Raw genomic sequence first — 24,151 nt, forward strand, 5'->3', positions numbered from 1 at the left:
TTTGTGCTGCCAAGAATGCTGGAACTGGGGTGGTGGGGAGGGGTCATCTACTGATTCCTGTGGCCGGGTTAATCAAACCTGCCAATGAGACTCAGCAGGAAGCTTTCTATAGTTTATTTGGGCTTTCAGACTCTCAGGCCCTCCTGAGACGCTCGTTCTGCTGTGTGTTCACCCAGCATGGGGGCACAGGGTAACAGGGGACACGGCTTGACCCAACTTGTTCAGCAGAAGAAGCACGTTTGCCCGTGCACTGCCCAAAAATAGCCACATCTTGTCAGAACATGACTGTGTCTGGAAAATTCAGGCAGGACAGGACCGTTTTACGGTAAAGTCGCTACACACTGCTTTGAGTATTCCAAATTTTGGAAAAGATTAAGTGATGCTGTAGCCAACACTGAGAAAGGCCTTATAAGATAACCTTCAAAAACATTTCCTCCCCCAGTTGTAATGGTCTGAAAGGGTTAGCACTGGAAGGAACTGTGTCCTTGTAATAAGTTTATGGTAGATTTGGACGTATCAGTACACACAGGCGAAAAGCACTGGGATAAGCAGAGATTAAAATAAAAAAGAATTACTCTGGTAAGAGTTCTTTAACAACAATCTCCATCTGCTGTGTCTCCTGTTACGTCAGCTGAAATATTTTTGTGGGTGACTTTGTTCGCACTAGCTTCTAACTTTTCATGGTTCACTGAACCCTGGATGGTGAGAGGAATACAAGCATTTAGGGAGAGGAGGAATTCACATCTCAGAAGAACGTGGAAGTTCCTTCCTCCGTGAGGTTCCAGATCTGTTGTATTATTTTCAATGTGTGTATTAATTCTGCATCCAATTTGTAATTTTAAGGACAAATTCAACATACGGATCTGAGGGTTTCAGTTACAGAGGAGCCTGGGAACTGGCAAGCGTCTCCGAGGAGTGCCCAGGGCAGGAGGGCTGGAAGGGTCTGAGGGCCACCAGAGACAGCCCTGCGGGTCTGGCAAGCCTGGCAGAAAACCCAGTGCAGCCGTCGGACTGGTGAGGACTTCAAAGTACAAACAAGTTTACCCAACAAGCCTCCAGACAGCCACCGAAACGAAGCCCGCCCACCCCAAGTGCTCACAGCTCCAAGCCTAGGCCGGCGGATGGCACGCCCAAGTGCCAAAGACGGCGATGCTAAGGGCCAGCAACCACCCAGCAGCATGGCTCTGATGGGGGCTGCCCGCACCGCCGTGGTGGGGCCAGGCCGGCTGCGGACCCGCCCCCAGGGCAGCCCGCCCAGACGACTGTGACACCTTCTAGGTGACGGGGGGGGGGGGGGGGCGGCCAGGCGTCTCGGAGGCCTGACCTCTTCCCTTCCCATCGTTCCTGGCTTCCCCAGCTGCCTCCTGCTCCCTGGTCCTCCTTAGAGGTCCTCTTTTGAGAACCCCTCCCCCATGCCTCACTCCTGTCCAGCAGCAAGTGTCCTTCCTGAGACCTTGTGGTCACACGACACAGATCAGCTCCTACCTTCGTCCCTTCCAATCCCGTCACCAGCTTCGTTTTACCACGAGGATTCACCATTCTTGACGTTACCTGTACACAGATGTGCATCTTCATCCGTGTATCCCCTGCTGCACAATAGCACCACGCCCGCGCCAGCAGGGGTGCTGTCTGCTCTGTGCACCGCGCCGGAGCCTGCGCCCCGCAGGTACATCGACGGTGGTCAGCGCGTGCGTGTGGTCTAAGGAATCTTTCACAGGACACTGTCAGTTGTTATTTGCCTCAACCCTTTCTCCTTGGATCCTGCTCACAGAAGCACGGGGCACCGTGGAAAATCAGGCATCAAACACTGAACCACACACAGTGAGGGTGTCTTCTTCACACGCCTTCCTAACGTCCTTGTGAGAATGTGTAGTAAGAACTGTCAGGAGATGCTGTTCCGTTTTCACACGCACTCCTGACGCCTGCCACACGCTAACGATCACAGCCGAAGCCGAGGGGGCCCGGGGACAGGCTGCTTTTACCATAAGCTCATGCTCTTCTTGGTCCCGCAGTTAGGAACGGCGCAGGGCCATTCGATTTCAGGACAGCAAGTACATACCTGCCTTTGTTTTAAAAGTGATGCAGTTGCTGACTGCGTGAATATTTACGTTCAGCGTACAGAAGTGTTACAAGCACACAGCTGTCTACAGGAACAGGAATCAGCAGACTGTTCACGCCATACGCGGAGCAGCGTCGTGACCTCTGGGGAAGTCACTCTGCCTTCCCGCATCTTCGTTTTCTTTCTGTAGATGAGGGCTCCTTCTGAGTCCCTCCCCAGCTCTGAGCTTCCTTCGCTTTGATGTGATAAAGGACCGCAGGTGGAATCAAGAGAGTGCGAAAGTCGTAGCACCTGACTTAACGCAGTTAGTGTGTGAGTCACAGCGCAGTGATGCGGGGAGGTCCCGGTGGACGTCTCGCACCGTCAGCAGGGTGGGGGGACCCTCTTCTGTGGTTGGCTGGCATTTGAGCAGCCCTGTTTGCTGGGACGAGGCTCGGTGGGAGGCAGAGCTGCCTCCCCCCCCCCCCAGGGAGTGTAAAAGGCCAGGTTTGCACCCTCCCAGCTCACTTGGCTGCTAGGACCCAGGTGAGCACCCAGACTGAGCCAATCAGACCCACCCACCTCGGGGCTGGGATCTGACGCTGGAGACCCAAAGCCGCAGGGAAGGGGCGATGCTCTTGGAGGGGCCCAGTGCTGACAGTGCAGGTCCTGTCGTGCTGGCTGCAAACCTGTGGCTCCTGCTTGCCCGGTGGGGAAGCAACCTCCCAGGCCAGTCTGTGTGGGAAGTGGCTGTGGCTTCAGCTGCACAGCCTCCTTACTACTGTTATTTTTAGAACTACCCAGTATGTTTTCAAAAAATTCCACTCTTACATAAATTAGAAAGCAGCAGTTTCCCTCACTTACAGCTAAGAGCCCTGCTGGGACCGCTGTCACATCTGCTCTGGGCACATGTGAGAGTGGCTGGGTGCCCTCTGCTTATTTCCTAAAACTGTCTCATTATCTTATTTCCTCAGACAGGATCCTGTGCAAACCACTTTGTGCATACATTAAGTACTGAATTAAGGGGCTAATTTCATGCATGTAATAGCAATGAAAGTCTGAACAAAACGTCCAAAATCTACCTGTTAATTACACGCCCGGTGCTTTTCATCAAGAAACTCAGGAGGAACATTTCACTTACTGGCAGGTGTGACTCGATGGTTCAGTGCTGCCAACGTGAGGACACAGGGTTAAAGTGAGACCCATGGGCAGGCTGACCGCAGTCACTTCTCAAGGGGATGGGCCTAAGATGTCTCATTCACTAAAGCCATCTTTCCTTGATGTTAGTCAGATGGAGAGCGGGACCGAGGAAGGGCTCTCACGCACGCCCCAGACACTGTGCCCGGGCTCAGTCAGGGCCACTGAAGGAAATGAAGGGGGTTCTCCTGCCCTTGGAGGCAGCTCCCAGGGATCTGGGGCATCCGTGGTCCACTAGAGCCGTGAAATTCCATCTCGGTGTGAAACACCCCAGACCTGTGACCCAACTCCCATGCTGGCTCTGGGAGGGCTGGCTCACAGCTAGGATTTCTGAGCTACTTACGCAGAAAACCCATGGACTTGGCCCTGTGAAGTAGCTCCAGGAATAATCAAGTCTGTGGGCCAGAGAAGCAAGCAAACTCTCCTCCCAGCCCCTAACCCATCTCAAATGAGCTACAATCAGAATCTGAACCTTACAAGGCGTCATCTGTCTTTTCGGTTAATCCACTCTGCTTTCCCTGAGAAGCCACACATCTGCTTGGGCCCTGAAATGAGCCCAAGTTTGTCACCAAGAATCTTTCAGATGGGTCTGTTTACCCTGAACCCTCCTCTCTGTGGATGACGGAGCTTTTGAAACTGTCAGGCAACGCCCCTGGGTTACAGATGTCCAAAGCATATGTCTTGCACGCAGTTTCAATGGCTGGCTGAACTGCACTGAATTCTATTGTATTTTCTCTCAACCATGCTGGCATTTTGGTAGTAATGAAATAGTCTATTCTGGAAAACAAAGGTGAAAACCCCATTACATGGTGAGTTTTAGATGTTCATAACATGATCAAGAAGCACTTTTCTCTTTTAATCATTAAAACATTTAATATGTTTCCTAAAAAAAAACCCCAAAACCAAAACAAAAACCCCAGGCTTAGAAAAGTCGATAATAGCTCTTATGTTCTGAAAACAGGAATATTTTAAGCCCTGAACAAGCACATTATGGAAAGGGGTTTCCCAAAGTCTTAGGCGTCGAGCTTTATTGTTTTGTCACTTTTCTTTTGCCAACTAAAATGTTGTCTAGAGCTGATATTGGATAGTGAACAGCTGCAGGTTCTGGCCGAGTGTTTTCTTAGAAATACCAGCTTGGGAAAGAATTCCCACTTCCCTCCCCCACGAGCCTTCCCAGTGGCTCAGACTCACATTCTTCTCAAAGATCGCGGCCCAGATGCTCACCAGGACAGCCCAGCATCTGGGAAGCAATGTCAGGGCGGTATTTTTAGCTGCTGGTGAGAGGGGAGACCACTTCTGATGCACCCAAAGGGGGAGTGACGCTCTCCCAGACAGGGCAGGAAAACCCCCGTTTCCAATTCAGAAATGCAGGAGATACTTTGCTATCTCGTGGGAGGGTTTTCATGCAAAGGAGACCTTGGTCTCCATGACACCCAATCTTGGACTGGTTTGATGTTTTTTTAGAGCTACTTTGGTGGCAGCTGGAAGACAAGAGATCCTGGATCAACTGGGCTCTGGACCGCATAGATCTTGTGAAGGAAATTAATGAGAGTCATCTTCAGCTCTTTCTAGATTATAAGATTATTGAGAATTCCTTGATTTGCATTTTTTTACAACCAACACGGTCTTTCATATTTGTCTAATTGGATAAAAGGAAACAACACTGAAAACCAACAGGATTATAATATTACTGTGTTTAGTCACCTATTAAACCTAATACAAAATGGAGATTTGGGGGGCATATTAAAAATCATTCTGTCCTTAAAAAGTGAAAATGGATTGTCACGGGAGGCGGTCAAGGGCAAGCCTTTTGGCTCACAGCAGCTGTCCAAAAGAAGTTCTAGAAATGTTCTGAACAGGGTCAGCTGGGCAGGCGTACAAGGTCTCAAAAATTACCCCAAAGGGCAACGCGTTCTTTCAGAGGTAAGTTCTAGCATGTTTGCAAGACACTCAGCTGCGCTCTGTAAGTTCAGAATTTGTGAACGCGCTCATCTGGGGACAATTTACTCTGCATCAGGGGCTGTGCATTTGATAATTTAATCCAATTTCTAGTTGTTGACCTATATTTTTAGAGGCTTCATTCAAAGGCAACAGGCCCCAAAGCAAATGAGGTGATCAGATTTGGAGGACCTCAGTGTAAAGAAAAGCAGCCCTGGGGATGGGGAGGAGGGCAGGCTACAGCTCAGGGGTAGAGCGTGTGCTTAGCGTACATGAGGTCCTGGGTTCCATCCCCGGTCCTTCTGTTAATAATAAACAAACCTGATTACCTCTCCCTACCCCTGCCATTAAAAAAAAAAAAGATGGCATTTGGAGGAGGAAAGTAATGAAACTATTTCTCAAAAAAAATAAAAAGAGAAAAAAGGAAAAGAAGCCTGCAAACAGGCGGCGCGGCAGGAGCACTCCAGACGGCCTCGGGGAACCACTCGGAGAGCTGACTTAACCCAGAGACGCGCAGCCAACTGCCCAGCATCCGGGCCACCCTCACCACGGCAGGGGAGCAAGGGCGGAGGGGAGAACCCTGCAACCTGCCCGGAGCGGGCGCCAGGGCAGGACCCGCGGCTTGGAGGGGAGGGGCCGTCCAGGCAGCGGCAGCTGAGACAGAGGATTGGCGGGGTGGGGGTGCGGGAGCCTGTGCTGGCATCGCACAGATGTCATTTGCAAACAGACAGGAGCGGCACTCCAAGGACATGTGGTCTCGGGCGTCAATGAGCTGCTGGTTAGTGGAGCTAAGGAGCCAGTCAAGGAGCCTCCCAGCAGCGCCAGCACTCGGTGTGGACAGGTGAGGGGCCTCTGCGGGGTGGTGTCCTCCGTTCTTTCTGCAGACACGAGGGAGGCCTCCCGTAGGAAGTGGCACCGCAGGGCCACCCAGGAGGTGTCACAGCGCCGTCCCTGCGTGCTGGAACGTGGGTCTCCCTCACTGGACTGTGGCACATTCGTTACGAGCAGAATCAGGTCTCTAAACTCATCCTTCATGGAGACAGACAGCACAGACCTCTCTTCTTTTACTGCTGCAGTGATGCGGTTACCTGGTGCGGGAGCACCCTGATCACCAGATGATGTGGAAATAGCTTCTGGCTCTGTGTGCTGAACGAAGGCTACGCGTATCTTTTCACCGTGACTGTGTGTGTGTTTGTGTACACACGCACGCACGCACGTGGAAGTAGGTGTTGTGTTCTTTTGCACTAAAACTAGGATGAGAGCCTTCCAGGTTGTGTGCGAACTGCTACTGATTTACGTCCTAAACTGCGTATCATGTCTATTAATGGCTTTAATAAAAGCACGGCCAGCGTTGCCTGCTGTCTGTTTTGAGTCCAGCAGAGGGAGCCAGTGAGTATTAACAGCAGATCTGATGTTTGTGTCTCTCTTCTAGGTACCATTTCTAGCAGTTTTTTGTTTTGTTTTAATTTTTATTGCAGTCAAGCAATACTTTTTGACCTATAAATTAAAAAGATCACTAAAATATGCATAGGATTTGGAGGGAAAGGTAATTTTTTTTTCCTGTAAATATTCTACTGTTATAGTTTTAAGGCTTTCAAAAACTATTGTTGAATTTTTTTTTTTTCTTGAGGGAAACAGATGCCAGGAACTAGGTATCTTAATATTGCTATAAATGTCCTGTCTTCACAGGCTTTGTATGACTTACTTCCTTTCATTTTTCTCTTTTGTATCAGTCTTTCTTTGAATTTAGACCCTTTCCTTAAAATGCAACATTTTGGGAAGTACAGTTTATTATTAATGGAGTGCCAAAGAAACTGCTTGAGACAGGGGTTAAGAAAAAAAGCAGAGTATATACATATGAGATTATTAGAAAAGACGTAAATCATAGGCAGACCCCATACTTAGATTCCTGAAGGAACAGGAATCGCATGGAGTATTTTTATACTCTCAAATGCGAACATCACTTCCTTTTATGCATAGCTATTTATTACACTTACAATTCTTCAAAAACTATATATAATTCTTCAGAAATGACTTTCAGTACACATAACCCCATAATCAAGCCTAATTTCCCACAGGAAGATTTTTTTCTATCAAGTCAGTTAGATGGACAGGAGTACCCAAAGGGGGTCATATGCTTTTATATTTTTTACTTCTTTGACAGAAGCAATTTTATTTATGTTAACCTATAACCAGGAGAGATAATATATCTTAATGGAAATAACACACATGACATTTTTATCTCTTCTTTTAAAAGGTTTCTCAGTAATTAAGATAAAATTTTTTTATAAATTTAGGTTAAACAAAGATTAATCTAGATGGCATTGAGCCACTTTGAAGAGAAAATCCACCCTGAGAGGAATTTACAGAGTCCTTTAGTAGAATGGTTATGACAAAGAGACTAGACTCATTTCTCACAAGCAGCAGAATTTGAAATCTCTACCACCTTCCTGAAATGAATTTAGTAACATTTAATGTAAAATTATAACTCATCAGCCCACTTCAGAATCTCTAATGACTAACACAACTGTGTTAGTCAAAGGAAAGATTTTATTGACTTTTCACTGGTCATGGGCAAAACACTAATCACTGACATCAACCCACTGAAAGAGAATGTTTAGCATTTTTTTTCTAAGTACGGGCAGAAAACAGGACACAGAATTACTGGCAAAAATATTATCAGGCTAATGCACTCATCTATTGTTTTAGAATTTCATCCACTGCCTCTTTAAAGTTATGACTTGTATCTTGACCTTTTAGGCATTTTTTCTGATGGAAAGATAAAATATTCCATTAATATTAGAGGATGAAAATATTTAAAAATCAAACATTTGCAATAACTTCATGTAACAGGAGAATTCTGTAAACTAAAATAGTCCTAAAAATTCAAGGAATTCACGATGAAATCTTAAAAAAAAATAGTTACTTGGATATTTCCCAAGCTTCTAGTAAATAAAAAGCCTTTTCTTTTCAAAGTCCTTAAGGTTACATACCACATACAGTGCGGCTTCACAGCAGCACAAACTACACAAGATTCAGGGATCTTTTAAGTTTCCTTAAAAAAAAAAAGAAGAAATCTGTCCTTGCTAAACGTCTTTCAGACATAGAGTTACAGTAAACACTCAGATAAGTTAGAGCGAATGTGTACTTGGTAGCTTTTTAACTGAACTCACGTGCATAAGAATGACAACCAATAACCTAAATAAGAATGAAAAATAAAGAATGTCTCGATAGGGACTCTGACTCCCACCAGCGCTGGCCCCCTAGTGACCGGTGGGCCCCGGCCAGCGGGAGGCAGGCAGCTGCGAGGAGGCCGGCCCGGCCCCAGGTGAGGCCGCCAGGCCTCTGCCCCGCGGTGCCCGGCCCTTGCTCCAGCTGCTCCGAGAACGAAAACACAGGGGAACGCAGAGGAAAGGGCTGTTTCCCAGGAAAGGAAATTGCCTGAAAACACATTTGGCAAAGGCCTTTTCTCCTCCTCTGGCAGTCAGATACTTATTTCAACAAAATACACATCTCCTCACCATCTACAAAGGTGAATTCTACGGAGCCAGTGCCCCACTCCTAGTGGAGGGCGTGTAATTCTTCTCTGAATAGAACGGGCCGGCTATTCTACGGCGAACGCTATACACACACGTAACTGCAGCTAGGACGGGAAACTGTGCCAAGCGAGGCAGCGTGCTTCACTTCAGAGGCTGTGTACGTTCTCCAAGGTACACCGCGCTCTCCCAGCCATCTACATCGGATGAAATTAAAGAGGCAAAGAAAGATGGAAAAAATTATTAATGCCAGAAAACTGGAAAGGTAGCAGCAATGGATATATAAAGCGGAACTGATACAGCTAGACTCGAGGCGGGATCTCTGGACATTCCACGCTTGGCTAGTGAGTACGAGTAGGTTTTAAGTCTGCACCGATGTGCGCACTTCTGAGCAGACGTCCCCACTTACAGATGCCATTGGTCTAGGATACTGCAGCGGGCACGTGGTGGCCCCATATGTGACTGGCTGCTCCAGCTCCAGGGGACCGGAGGCCACAAAAAGTCTTCAGCAGTGAGACGGGGTATGTTACTGGGGATGCGTGTCTGTGTGGCACAGTGGTGACAGCCAGTGTGAAATGGAGATGCTACACTGTCTCCAGGCGGTTGAGTTTTGCCGTGTTAAAATCGGGGTAAAAAACCCACTGCTTTACATTCTCCTTAAATCCATTACCATTAATGTAAAAGAGACACAGAAACGCATGGGGCAGGCAGAATCCGAGTCCTCTCGCCTCACCGAGCCTTGGTTTCCTCACCTGCCTCAGGGGCAAGATCGACCTCCTGCAGCTACACGTCTGCGTGTTTATATTTACACATTTCCTCCTCCTCCTCTGTCTTTAAGGTAACTTTAAGGGGCGTTCCCTTTGATACCGTTTTCAAATCCCAAGGCTGGGAATTATCTTTCGCAAACTCCACGTCTCAGGTTCACCACCGGTTTGGCGTGCGCAGCAGCGCTGGTGAGCGGCCACACCAGAGCTTCTGCAGGATGGCTCCGGACCCCACTTGCGGTTCTTTGGGTTCAACAAACATCGAGATGGAGTGAAAATAGAGCCCTTCTGTGAATGACCACCCAGGAAGCCTACTTTCGGAAGCTGAAATTCTTTTTTTTTTTTTTTTCCTTTTCCCTTTCTCTCTTCCTCCCTCCCCTCCTTCTTTTCCTTCCTTCTTTCTTTTCTGGCCCCTTCTGGCTTCTTTAGCTCTCATTCACTGTTGCATATAATTTGGAAAAATAAAAAAGCAGTAAGAATAACTTCTTCTCTGGGAACAATTTTATGGCCAGTGAACTTCCTAACAGGTTCCCCTGTGCACTGAACACCAAGTTGTAAACATGTTGACTGATTTAATTTAGCCAATTTAAAAAGGCTGGAGACAGGGAGGGAGATGGACAAGACGTCTCCAAAACCCCTGCTGGCTCCGGCCTGCCAGGTGCCCCAAGTCCTGAGTGCCCCCGACTGCCTGAAGTGGCCCCAAACCGACCCCAGCTTCACTTATTTCAGCAGTGAGAGTTCCTCCTACACCAACACAGCACTTTCCAAAAGTTAAGGCCACGCTGGCCCCACGAGCTGGCCCCCAGCACCGTCTCCGAGGCCTGCAGCCAGTGATGAAGGTCACTGCGCTGCGTGACGGTGACCTGGGGGGTGCGAGACTGACCCCAGAGGATCTGCCCAGATGTGATGGAGAAAGACGCCGGCACAAAATGTCAATAAACGAAGGGGACCAATGTGCCTCCAAGTCTGTCCGCGTGGTTTCCATCTATTTTCCAATTAGCTACGGGTTTTCAAATGGACATTTTCCATGTACGCTCATTGTTCAGAAGGCAGTACCCCTATCCCCAGGCCAGCTGGCCCACTTCCATCCCTTCCTTGGTCCAACAATATAACTATGCCATTAGAAACTGAGGGTAAGACCGGCTCCCTGGACAAGAGTAGTGGTCACACAGGCCTCCTCGAAATCCTGTTGGACCATCTACGTACGGCTTGGGGGCTCCCCTGCTTGGCACTGATGGAAAGCTGGCATCATTTTTTGGTTTCTGGCTTCCGGAGACATCATTCACACAGAGTCAAATGAGACAGGGCCTCACAGGTTGCTCCGGGTGACCTGGGGCCACACAGAGTCCATCGTCCAGACAGAAGCAGACGCACATCCGCAGGGACCTGCGCTTCTCCTGGGGCAAGGGAGCCCCGCCCAGGGCAGACCCTCAGGCCTTCCCCACAGGTGGGGCTTTTGTTCAACAGGACAAACTGAAGCAGAGGGGCCCCGGTTTCTAACGCCAACCTCCTTTCGGGGAGTAGGTCCACGTGCTCTTTGGTGCCATCAGAAGAGGATTTACAGGGGAGAACTGGACACAGCTCGGCCGTGAGTGAGTGGGACCCCCGACAGCCCAGCTGATGATATACAGGACGGAGAGAAAACAAACACGGTTAAGAAAATAAATTGCACCGTGCACAGCTGTTCAGCAGAAGTAGAAAAAAAAAACTGGCTGGGCAGGAAAGCAACTTTTGGGGAGGCTGTAATAATATTCCTTGTTTTATAGCTTCATCTGCCGTTAGCTGTCCTGTCAGCACATCACTGACCAAGACCCAGGACCCCCTTTGAAAAGGAACAGTCTAAGAACCACAGCCAAGGCTGCGCCGAGCCTCGGGCTCTCAGGCCGGCCGCAGCACAGCTCGCTAAACAAACCACCGCCGCAGGCGTGTCTGTGCCTGGAGGGCTTCCCCCACCCGATCTGCCCCTCGGGGTCTCCCGCTGGTCCCCCAATGTGGGCCGGCGGACTCGCCCATCTCTGCACCTCCTCAGTGACCCATCACTTTGGCCCAGCATGCAGCTCTGACAGCAGAGGACGTCTGCCCTGCGGGGGCACTGCCCGCTGCGGGCCCTGCACAGGTGGGATGGTTCAGTCGCCACCTGGGCATGTCTTCCTCATCTTGTCGTTTAGAGCCAGTTTCAAAGTGGCACTTTCTTTTTGCTCAGATGTTCCCACCCCTTTCCTAAGTCCCGTCCCCCCCCCCCCCCCCCCCCCCCCGTCTCACGCTTCTCAGCTCCTGGAGAAGCCGTGTGGTGCTCGGAGGCATGCGAGAGTTCGCTGTGTACGCTGGCTGCGCGTTGAGAGTGGCCTCGCCGACTACATCACACCCGCCGTGACTTCTGCATGGTCCATCTGGAACAGCCAGTGAGCTAAGAACCGCTTTCACATTTTAAAAAGGTTGAAAGCATCCGGAGAATATTTCATGACATGAAAATTACAATCAATTCAAATTCCAGTGTCCAGGAAGAAAGCTTTGTTGGAACACAGCCACCCCCCATCGTTTGGGGATCGCCTACGGCTGCGTTTATGCTACGACGGCAGAGTTGAGCAGTTGTGACGGCCCGTATGGCCCACAAACCTGAACTATTTACTGTCTTACCCTTTGCAGAGAATGTTTGCTGACCCCAGGTCTAACTAGAGCCCCCCCCAACTCTGCAGTAATAGTTCCCAAAGAGCTGCTCACTGCACGTTCCGACCTTGCAGACGGACCAGGAGCATCCACGCCGCCCGCCTGCGGGGCTGGCGCCTGTGAGCAGCGCTGCCCTCCTCCTCTGTGCTCTCACCAGCTCCTACCACACCCCAGTAGTTTGCAGGTCTCCCTCCCTCACTCCGTTTGCTTCTTTATGTCTGACACACCGTCTTGCTCCCCGGCACCCAGCAGACAAGGTACTTGAGCTCCATGCTCCTCCTGTGACTTCTTCTCAAACTACCACATTTGTCTGGAAGGCAGATGGATGATTTTTAAAACCACACATGCAATATTAATCCCGTATACTGTGTGTTTTCAACGGGAAGACACTTGGGAGAAAAACATGCGCACCCCAGGTTTCTATTTCAGAATCAACCAGAGAACAGCACAGTGATCATATCTGATGGTGAAAGATGATTTCCATTTAACGAAAAAGTGCCGGAAAAGAAAGGAAAGCAATCTTCCTAAATAACGTGCACTGCTCCGTATCGTTCTAACCCTAAAGGCATTATAGGGAAAGAACCATCTTATTTCACAAGTGGGAAACTGAGGCTTGGAGAAGTTTTAGATCTGCTCAGGATCTCAGTGGATCAGCGTTCTAACACAGGTCCTGTCTTCAAACCTATATGCCTCCCTCCACAGTTAGTGGTCCGAATGGGTATATTTTCCTTAACTTGTTCCTTTAGTGGAAACCACACATCAGAATCGCGGTGGAGTCTTCCCAAACACCAGTTTTGGCTTTCCTGAGCCATCGACCCCACTGACAGTCCGGGCAAGTCTACAAACCCCTTCTCAGAAAATGACATGTGCTGTTTTATTCAGAGATTAACTAACAGGATCTTGGGATGGATCAAATAACAATGAAGTGCTGAGTGCAAGTAACAGCCTGAGACACGGTCACAAAGAACACAGATATTGACCACCGTTGCCTGTGACCAATTCATAGCTAAAAGAAAGGCTAGATTTCTGTTAGACTTTGGTGAAAAATAAAGTCGCTTTTTCCTATCAAAGTTCAGGGACCCCACAAATTCTGTCTGTGGACCTTGGGTTAAAAACCTGGGCTTTGGAGGTAACCTGGGAGTCAGCCCATGCACAGGAGGGGCATTTTTAAACGTCTAGTAAGATCTCTTGAAACAGAATTCACTATACACATCTCACATCCACCCAAGAATTAAAATCATAAAATCCCCTGAAATCTGACCTTGCATGATCAGACCGACACTGGCTTTACGGCAGATGACATCTATCAGGTCAGTGCTGGACAGGCCACCGCTGTCTGGGGAAAGCTCTCTGCACCAAGGAAGGCACAGACCACGGCGGACGCTCCAAGTCCCCGGGCCCACACTGACTGGTGACTCAGCATACTGTCAGTCTCTGAAGTGTTAAGTTTCAGCTACTGAAGGAAGGAACCTGGCGGACTTACGGAGCGACATACTTGAAATAGAACACCCTTGGGAGTTAATGCAACCCTTGAATCTTACAGATGAGGACTTTAGAGTTTAATTTAAAAGCCTGAGTCCAACAATGAATAGGACTGATTTAACTGATCCTGGATAATAGGTTGCAAAATGATGAGATCTGAGCAAATCCTGACCTAATAAAGGAGAAGTTTGCATATGTCTCTCTCAGCCTCCTCTTACTTAAATTCTGGTTTCTATTGTAACTTAGCAGGCCATTAATCAGCCCAGTATACTTTAAGTTTACTTTGAATATCAAAGTGGATATTTTGCTTCAAAGATTAAATGCCAGGGCTCAAAAACTGATTTTCTTAACACAGTTTAATAAAGTGAGATGTTCCTATCCGACTGCTTTTAAGGTGACAATTTTGCACACTTAGCTAATGGTTCAAAAAGCAACTAACACCAACAAAACTATTTTCCCTGTAAAGGCAAAGAGTTTACAAGAGCAAGACTTCTTCCTCTGTGTTTGTAATAACAGAAATAAACCAAAGTCCTGACATATTTGTAGCATTTTTATTCCTAAAGGAAAAAACAGGAACTTTCTTTGTACTTTAAAGTTGTTGCCCCAGATCGTTTACCAGCTTAGCACTGTGAAATCAGTTTCAGACACAAGAGACCGACCAGCTCTCTCTAGGAAATACTCAATTAGGGTGGTGTCTCCGAAATACCCAGGGGTCCTGTGACTGATCGGCTTTTCCCAGAGGGTTTCTGCAGCTTATAGCCCTGGTTGGACGGCACACATCACGCTGGGATTTTTCCTGTTGCCTGGGTAGTGACCCCCTACAGGAAGATAACGGACAAGCCGGGAGGGCGGAGCAGCCGGCTACACATGTCTGACTGCTCTTATCAACTTATCATATAAGGAAAGGAAAGTGATTGATTCGGATTCTGACACCGCAGGATCTGGGGGAAGAGCACGAAGCAGCCCAGCTGATCAGCAAGGCGAATGCAGCCCTCACCAGTGAGCAGGGCCGTCTCTCCCGCTGCAGCGTGACAGCTTACTGCGGGAACGGAGAGGAGACGGCGTCGGAAGCCGAGGCTGCCGCCAGACAAGGAGCGAAGGAGGCTTTCATTGATGGACCTTGAGCCGCGGCAGGGGAGCCCCGCGCGCGAGAGCGCAGCTTAGCGCCGAGTCTCATGCGCCCTGCAGTCTGCTAGGCTGGTGGCTTAGACCGAGCGAGCGGGAGAATGTGGCAGCTGCTCCTCTTTACTCTGAGCTGTGACCTCGCCGCAGCCGCAGCCTATAACAGCTTTCGGAAGAGCCCGGACGGCATAGGGAAGAGGCAGTATCAGGTTCAGCACGGCTCCTGCAGCTACACGTTCCTGCTGCCGGAGACGGACAACTGCCGCTCTGCCTCCAGCTCCTACGTGTCCAACGCGGTGCAGAGGGACGCGCCGCTGGACTACGACGACTCGGTGCAGCGGCTGCAGGTGCTGGAGAGCATCATGGAGAACAACACCCAGTGGCTGATGAAGGTAGGGACGCGGCCACCCCCGCTCCGCGCAGTTAGCCCGCAGGAGGGCGGGGGAGGGGCGGCGGGGGGAGCGGGAGCCAGACGGCGCTGGCGCCTTTGAACGACTCCCCCTGCACTGCGCGCTGCCGCGGAAAGCGGCCGTGGGCACCAAGGGCGAGGGACGGCTGGGCGAGAACGCCAGGGTCAGCAGAGAAAAGCCTCTAAGGTTAGGAGTCGTGCGAGCAGAGGAAGGGCACTCTTCTGCACGCCGCTGTGTGGGCTGTTTTGTTTGTGTAAGTAGCTTAAACTCAGCGACACCCATTGCCAGGGATGTAAACCGGTCGCAGGCGCGGGAGGGAAGCGGTAAGCAACTGCCGCCGGAGCCAGGAAAAACGTGACAATCACGGTGATTACTGATACACAGCGGATGGAGTCAAGTGCTTTACCAATTTCCTGAATTTATTTACTAAAATAGAGTGGGACTCTCGGTAAATGAGAGGAAATTAAAGCAAGCAAGCCTTACATTTCTCAGAACCCACCGCCGGGGGTGGCTTTTCCAGGGGGTCTGCCGTTGTGAGCAGGCGTGGGTTTTAGGAGGGGAGGCAGCGCTGCAGCCGGTGCTCCCCCGCACCCCGTCAGTGCGGGACGGGCTTGGAAGGTAGCCCCGCGGGGCGCGTGTGCAGGGCATTTTGGTGCAGTTTTGCTGTGATCTACGTGATCCCACTGTTTGAGAGTTTTTACAGAGTTTAACCCAAATAGGATACTAAGAGCTCAAGCGATCATTTTCACATGTGAAGCTATTTACACAAAACCTAAAATCACCCTGGAATTTTTCCTTGATGTGGACTATATATCTTCGAAAAGAGGTCTAAACACATTGCACACATTGCAGATAAAGCATTAACTGCTACAGTGACATCATGTCAGAACGCTTACCCGGGAGAGACTGTGATTGTTTAACGCCACATGGGAACTTTAACAAGCAGGTTCCCCCCATTCAAAACTTTGCCCCAGTCTTTCATTTCGCCTTAAACCTTCTGTTAGGACACTTTACCTTAATCTCAGAATAGATCTCAGCTCCTAATCTGTGTTTCTCATTAGCTCTCCTACCTTCGGAGAGGAAACGGCCAAGTTATTACTTTGGTCCTGAGCCGAGATGAATGAAAGCCCTCGGCACTGCTTACATTGTAACAAGAGGGGTCGCTTCAAATCAAAGAACAGAAAACAACAAAAACGTATCAAAAAGACGCGCCCTGTAATACAAAACTCATTAGTCATGTCTTTATAAGCACTACCTCCTCTGGGTAAATTCTCCAATAATTTTCTCTGAAGGACCCTGATGTGCAAGTAATAATATTCAACTTAAATAATATAAGGAATCCAGGAAGACAAACTGTAACCTAAATATCTGCTCACCCTGACCTCCCATTCGTCCTAAGTCATCATGCTCAGGTTAGCGCCAGGGCTAACAGCCACGGTGAGCGATGAAAGATACGTCGCATGTAGTAAACATTCTAATCTGCCTGACTGGTAAGTCATCTCTTAAACAAACAGTCAAGAAACATGTTTTGCCAAATGCAAGACTGCTAAATTGTATTTGCTGAATGAAGCCCACATTAGGTGTACCTGAGACGCCATATGCAAAGCTCATGTTTCTTTCTTAGATAAACAACCCCTTTCTCTTGGATCATTGAGATCCTGTTTAAAGAAGGAAAAGGACAAGGAATTCTACATGAGGTGACCAACATTTTTTCCTTTCCAGGTTCAATTAGTAAATATTTGAACAGGAGCACAATGGTGTTTCTAAATTCTTTCTTTAGCTATCTAGCTAAGAATCACCAAGAATGACTTAATGTTTATCTTTTTATTGCTTCAGCACCTGTCCTGGCTCACCTGGGTAATGTCCGCCTGAGAAAGTCAGTTTGTGCTCAGTAGGTTTACTGCCTTTTGGTTTGGGAAGGGAAGCAAAAAGGAGACATGAAATGCGCTTAAAGTGATTGAATGTAACCTCTCTGCTTGTTTTTTATTTCTGTGCTTTGTCACCTGTGATAATAAACATTGCTTTTCTCATAAGGGAGAAAAAAATACATAATGGAGTGATAGATAAGCCACAGGATTAAAGGAAGGACACCACAATCTAACACTATCGATAGACTGTCATAGAAAGAAAAGGCACCGTTCTGTGTTTTTCATTGTTTTGCACAGTTCCTATTCTTCAGGGCTGTTTTTATGATTTTTTTTTATGATGCCATATTTCCTTTCTTTCCCTGATCAACACTGAAAAATGAAAGTGGAAAAAAAAACTTTTCAGGTTTTAAGAAAATTTGTCAAGAAGGAAAATGAGACCAAATTTCTGGTTAATTTCAGGGCAGATGACTGGCACCTCCACTCCGAGTGGCTAGCATCCCGCCAGGAGCCTGGACTAAGAAAGCTGTTTTGCACGTGGTCAAACGATGCCACACGCTGCCCCTTTAATCTGCAAGGCAGGGGAAGTGTCAGACTTCTGAACGGGCGCAGAGGAACACGAACGGAACAATACAGGGAAGGCGCACTTTCTGCTCCGTGGTTAGAGGTTTAGCTGAATCATGACAGTTAGGACCCCACATACACCACGGCGACCTAGAAAGACACCCCGTCACATTCCCTTACCAATCCTGCAGCCATTCTAAACCTCTGCCCCAGTGACAGTAAACACACTTAGTAAAAACTGACAAAAACTTAGCAACGTGGACTGTGTCTTGCTAGGACACCGAATGTATTTTTTTTTTCCCGATGAGAAAAAACAGGGAAAGGAAATAAACAAGTGTTTCACTCTGATGACCACTTTAAAGCTACAAACAGCTGCAACATCTACTGTGCTTTAAAGCAGAAAATGTTTTGAAAAATAAAGCTAATGCCTATTAAACCAATGTAAACATTTCCTCACAATCTTACTTTTTTTTTTTTTTAATGATAGGAGAACAGGCTGGGAACTGCAATTGAGATCCTTTTCTTTAAAACTAATGACACTAAACCCTTTGAATAAGGTATGAGAACTACTGTTCATTAGCCGACACACAGGGAACAAGCCAGTTTTGCTCTGAAAAACAAAACTGCTGTCAATGGGGAAAACTGATGGTGAACTCAGACCCCTCCCAGGGACTCTGTGTGTGTGTGTGTGTGTGTGTGTGTGTGTGTGTGTGTGTGTTTAATGTGTGGCTGCAAAACACTCCTTAGTTGTATATCCAACCAACCTACCAAACATCCAAACAAACACACCAGCGCTTGGTTCATTAAAGAAAAGGGAAAACGCACCCCTGTCCATTCCGGCACTGTGTCTGTGTGTCTGCATCACGAACCATGCCTGCGTCCAGTGGTAGAAGTGAATTCTGTGCATTCAGATAAGCTGACTAACCCTTCCATTTAAGATTGCAAGAAAATCGTTACTATTATTAGTTCATTATATAGTAATACCATTATAGTAAGGAAGGAAGGGATGATTAAAGTTTCACTGTGGTGGGGAAGTACAATACATTTAAGTTTGGAAAATGCAAATATAACATGATGTTTACTATATATTATGTATGATGTACAGTGCACTATGTGCTTACTGTATGTATTACATAAAATGTAAATGTTGACTATGTGTACATGCATATACACACACACGTATTTGTTTCCCATGGTCAGGTAGCCTCTGCTTATCAAGCGGGGCTGTCTGATGTCCTGGATTAACTCTGCAGGTGTCACACTGTGGAGAGATGACTATTTGCCTGCAGGGTCTTGAACTAGGAAATGGACTTCAGTATGCAACTTTCATGATATCTGACTTCCTGTTTGGACACTGCATAATCCATACAGTCTCCATACTGTACTCTGAAAATTGGTTGATTTTAACCGAAATGGTTCTTTACAGTTTACAAATGGGTTGTTATCCAGAAGTTTATCTGTAAGCCAGTTCCTGTACTATACAGAACTTGAAAAGGATACTGACCTTATAAATGGTGATCAGAGGCTCAAGCTGGACCACAGTGCTTATTTTAATCCATAAAATGATTGAAATTTTGTATATTTGTAATTCAAAAAAACAGTTCCAATCAACCCTACCACCATATGGATAACTTAAACATAAAGCAAAAATATGGCGAGAGTAATATATGGACAATGTAAAATCTAAAAGTCAAGCCCTCAAAACAGTAGAAAATAGGAAGGGAGTCCTGCTCCTCCTTAAGCTCCAGTCCTTTTCTTCCAGATGAATACTTGAGATGTGTCCTAGATCTATACTGTGACAAACCTAATATCAAAACAAATGAATTTCCTTCTCAAAACATGTACAGGGGCATTAGACAGCGATCAGATTTTTTTCTTTTTTCTTTTTGGCTTACAAGTGACACAGAAAGGTTCAAAGAATGATTTTATTTAGGGGGAAAGAGCAAAATTTGGAAGACTGAGGTAAAGGAGAACATGGATTAAAGGGGTGTGTGTATGTGTCAGAGGGAAAAGGAGAGAGAGAGAGAGAACTACCAGTGATGGAATTTCTCTGCCTAGGGAAAAGGGGCAGTAAATGTAAGACGATTTTGACAGAAAAAAAGTGGTTTATACTGTTTCATATTCTGGGCACCAAATGATACCAGGGCCTGGACAGCTTCGGGTTTCTGGGGTTGAGACCAAGAGGGCGCAGGCAGTGCACCATGAACATGGACAGACTGTTTCCAGATCAGGTGCTCACAGTAAGCAGAATATCTATATTAGCTACTGACAATGACAACTCAGCAAACTAGTCCCTCCCTCATAATGACTGTATACATGTATATACTTATTATAATAATTATAAGTACACATACTTATAAGTGTATATAAAAAGTATTGCATAACTTATATACATCTTCCTATAAAATATAATTTATATTTTTATAAGAAAACAAGTGACTCATATATATATACACTAAATACTGTGGATTGTGTAGTACTATAGTATTAACTGAAAAAAATCTGAGTATATGTGGATACACACAGTTGAAGCCCATGTTGTTCAAGGGTCCACTGTGTGTGTGTGTATATATATATACACACACACACACATATATACATTTTTTTTTCTCTTTTCACTGCATCCTCCTTTAACTTGAAGGAATCTGACGGTAAGATTTTTCTTCTAAATTATTCTAGAACTTTTCTGATATAAAGAGAGCCACTCAACTTTCCAGTGGTGCTTTTCATCACTGAAGTAATAGCAGTAACATAGTAACTGGGGACAGAAATGAGGCAGCACTGAGTGATTTTAAAGCACTTTCCACACCTTACACCCCATTTTGTCCCCAGAAGACCTCTGGAACACAGACATGGTAGATGAATCTCACTCATTTTTCATCACTTATGAACGTGGTCAGGGCACCAGCAAGCTCCCTGCAGGTTACAGGTCTTGCATGGATCCCCTACAGAGGAGAAACAAACACGGGAAGGCACGCCTCTCTCCTCCTCTGACACAAAGCAGAAGTTTTCATGGGGCTGAAAAGACTGCAGGAAATTGTTGGGAGAAGTGTGAGTGAATATGAAGATGGTGTTCTCTCTGAGCTCACTGACATAAATGAGTGCACACCACTCTGCCCTCCCGCGCGCTTTGGGGCATTCTCGGATCAGGGCAGGCCTCATTAAAGCTCATATATTTGTCCAGCAAACATTTATTGAAGGCCTGCGTGTGTCCGAGCAGGACTCTAGGTGCTTGGGTGAAGCAGTGAGGCGAAGACGAGGGCGAGGGGTCTGCCCTGGAGGGGACATGCTGAGTTCCACCACCACATTCTTGTCGCAACAGGGGTCAGGAGGTGGTGAGTGCTACCAGAAGGGGGGGCGAAGGAGAAGGAAATCCAGATGGGAGAGACAAGGAGTGCTGGGGAGCAGGGGTGAAGGGAGTACTGCCAGGCAGGGCACTCACTCCACCGAATCCTTTTATAGAAGGAAAAATCAGGGGGAGGGCAGAGCTCAAGTGGTAGAGCACACGCTTAGCATGCACAAGGTGCCCTGGGTTCAATCCCCAGCACCTCCTCTAAAAATAAATAAATAAACAAAACTAACTATCCCCCCCTGCAAAAAAATAAAATTAAAAAAAAAACACGTAACCAAAAAATTTTTTTAAAGTATCAACTAAAATAAATAATAATAAAAGGAAAATCAATGAAAACTACTCCTGAACAGTCATTTTTTCTGACTACCAAGTAATACACAGTTGTTGTAGGAAGTAAAGCATATGCAAAACATGCATAAAAACGCTGCATGTAATTCTAGCATTCTGAAGTGACCATCCTTACTCAGCCTATACAGGCAAGAGTATTTTTAAAGCGTGCAGTATATACTGTCCTGTTGTATACATCTGCACCTGCCTGGTAACTCATGCCTTTTTTATTAAAAATGAAAAAGAAGTGGGTCTGAGAGGCTAAGGAACCTGGTTGACATCCCAAGTCAGGAACAAGGCAGCTCCCACCAGCTGAGTCCTGTCTTGAGACCAGCACAGGCGTCCCGGGGCCCCTTGGCCCCTGGACCCCAGGGCACGCCAGCAGTCCTGGTCTACGACGGCTGCGTGTGGACCACCTGGTTATCAGGTAATATACACAACCCCTCCTCTGTGGGGACGGAGCCAAAGCCGCTAAGCCAAAAAAATAAAAGGCAATTGGGAATATCTTGTGTATAAAGGAATTACATGAGATTCCACCCTGTAGTTCAGAAGAGTAAAAACAAATTATATGATAACCAATAGAAAAGTACGGAGATTCTTATGAACCATACATATAGTAACAACCCTTTCCTGGAAGTCGACTGAGGCTGAATTTCACAGTACCACTCGAAAGTCGAGGCAAATAAAATTCAGTCCCAGGAAAGTGATGCATGACCTGCCCTGCCCTCTCTTTGATCTTAAGACACACCCGGGTGCTCTCCCAGTTTGCATTCTACAGGCAGATGCAACTCAGAACACCTTCACTTGCTACTGACGTTTACAACGAGACAATAAGGTCAAGCTCAACAATCTGATGTAAAAAGGAAACTGTAAAAAGAAAATTCCACGGGGAATGTTTTAGAATAAAAGTTTCCACATTAATTGGGATTAAAATAACTGCTTTATGTATGGTTTGAAAGTAAAGAGATGAATTCTTCTTCACCACCTGAACTGAGAGTCAGGTGTGTGAGCTATCCTTAAATTAGTATTTTAATTAGCTATTTCCCCATGAAATCACCCTTCTCGTCCTGATCTTGGCATGCACCGTTGACTAAAGATGTGAAATCTATTAGAAATCTCCTGAGAAGTGGGCCTAATCCTTTTACCAACATCACCCCTTCTATCAGCTAAAACCATTATCTTCGCAATTCAACTAGAACCTAATTAAAATCTCTGTTGGACCCGCCTGGACCGGTAATTACTTTCCTCCCAAATCAGGCTCCGTCCTTCCTTTGAGCACCCGTCTGGGAATTGCTTCCGGAATCTTTCCATTATCCTGACAACTTCACACTACCAAGCACTCATATCCAGTGTCTAATACTCACAAAATCAGCAACCAAGCAAACTATGCACATGAAGAATATAACCTGTCATCTTTCTAGTGTGCGATTTTCCTTCTTTTCATGGACGATGATGGTTTTCAAGGAAAGAGATATTCAGACACAGAGGTCTTGGGAAATATGCTATTTTATCGTGTTGACACTTTCTCAGGGCTTCCCATTGTTTATATATGCGCTGAAATATTTACAACAGTTACTGCTCTTTTAGGTAGAGAATACTAATAGTCTTAAAAGGAAACGAGCATTCAGCCTCTCCATTTCTCAACTTTGTTACATTCTGTCTGGACCGCGTTAACACTTGCTCCCACAGTAACAGTCTTCTTGACGTTGGCGGGGCTAGTCCACCAGGGTGACGTAATCTGGTGATCAGCCTGGTGACAAAACTCACCACCTGCATCCCCCAGTCTTAAGTCCTCAGCAGTATTCCAGGACATCCATCGGCACCTTCCTTATGACTGTTCCAGCACATTCTGGGGATGAAGGTTAGACTGAACTGTGGGTTAGCCTGTGTATGTCACTGATGGGCGTTTAGTGATGGGGAGAGCACACGTCACACTGGAGATTTCCACTCTGGCCACCAAAAGCATACGTTGGTGGTTGGGTTTGAGAGTAAAGGGGAAAAAACGTGTCATGAAGTTGACTTGGGGAGAGGGCCCCGGGCGCTGGCCATTTCCCTCTTTTGAGCCTCTGGGGCCCTCAAGACCACCTCCCTGAAGGGAAAAAAAGGAAGAGTGAAAAAAATTGAGACAATTCCAGAGGTTTCGTTTCTGGCCCAAGCCAGCCCCAGGAACGGAGCCAAACTACAGCGAAGGGAATGCTGCGTTCCTTTCTCCCGAGTTTGGGACAAGGGCATTCTATAACCAAAAGAAGAGATAGCATGACACAACTGGTCAGATGTAAAGAAATCTAAATATAAAATAAACTGTGTTTACACACGAAGTCAACGCTGCTGACGTTAACAAGCCTGCCTCTGGGCATGCTGGCCGTCTTCTGGGCTTTAGCGTCGCGTTAAACTGCAGACAACTGCGTGACCAGTGGGGGCTGACTAGGGTGACTGGTGTGATCTGAAGCTACAGAACAAAAGATTTTTATTTCATTTGTTCCTCCTTAAATGTAGTGAATGAACTTTGGGAAAAAAAAGACCTAATTTTTTTTTAAGAGCAGTTTTAGGTTCACAGCAATACTGAGCAGAAGGTACAGAGATGTCCCACATGCTCCCTACTGCCCCCCACGCACAGTCTCCCTCACTATCCATGCCCCCCACCAGGTGGTACATTTGTTACAATCAATGGACCTCCACAGACTCTCATCGTCACCCAGACTCCATAGTTTACAATTAGGGTTCACTCTTGGTGTTGGACGTTCTCTGGGTTTGGATGAATGTATAAGGACACGTATCCTCCACTATGATGTCATTCAGAGAAGCTTCATGGCCCTTAAACTCCTCTGGGTTCCGCCTGTTCATCTCCACCCCCCCAGCCCCTGGCAACCGCCCATCTTTCCACTGTCT

General features: G+C 47.0%; 2 protein-coding genes across 7 annotated transcripts in view; one reads left to right on the forward strand and one right to left on the reverse strand.

The window, feature by feature from the left end:
* Positions 1 to 24,151, reverse strand: part of MCPH1 (microcephalin 1) — a 186,914-nt gene that overhangs the window by 44,946 nt on the left and 117,817 nt on the right. The window lies entirely within an intron of this gene.
* ANGPT2 (angiopoietin 2) overlaps positions 14,217 to 24,151 on the forward strand; it is a 51,465-nt gene continuing 41,530 nt past the window's right edge. For both annotated transcript variants that reach the window (XM_010974528.3, XM_010974529.3), the window contains exon 1: positions 14,217 to 15,136. In XM_010974528.3, the coding sequence (XP_010972830.2) occupies positions 14,849 to 15,136 (288 nt within the window). In that variant the 5' untranslated portion in view covers positions 14,217 to 14,848. The remainder of the gene's footprint in view (positions 15,137 to 24,151) is intronic.

The sequence above is a fragment of the Camelus dromedarius genome, chromosome 22 (genome assembly GCF_036321535.1).
Source record: "Camelus dromedarius isolate mCamDro1 chromosome 22, mCamDro1.pat, whole genome shotgun sequence".
In the NCBI taxonomy this organism is placed as follows: domain Eukaryota; kingdom Metazoa; phylum Chordata; class Mammalia; order Artiodactyla; family Camelidae; genus Camelus; species Camelus dromedarius.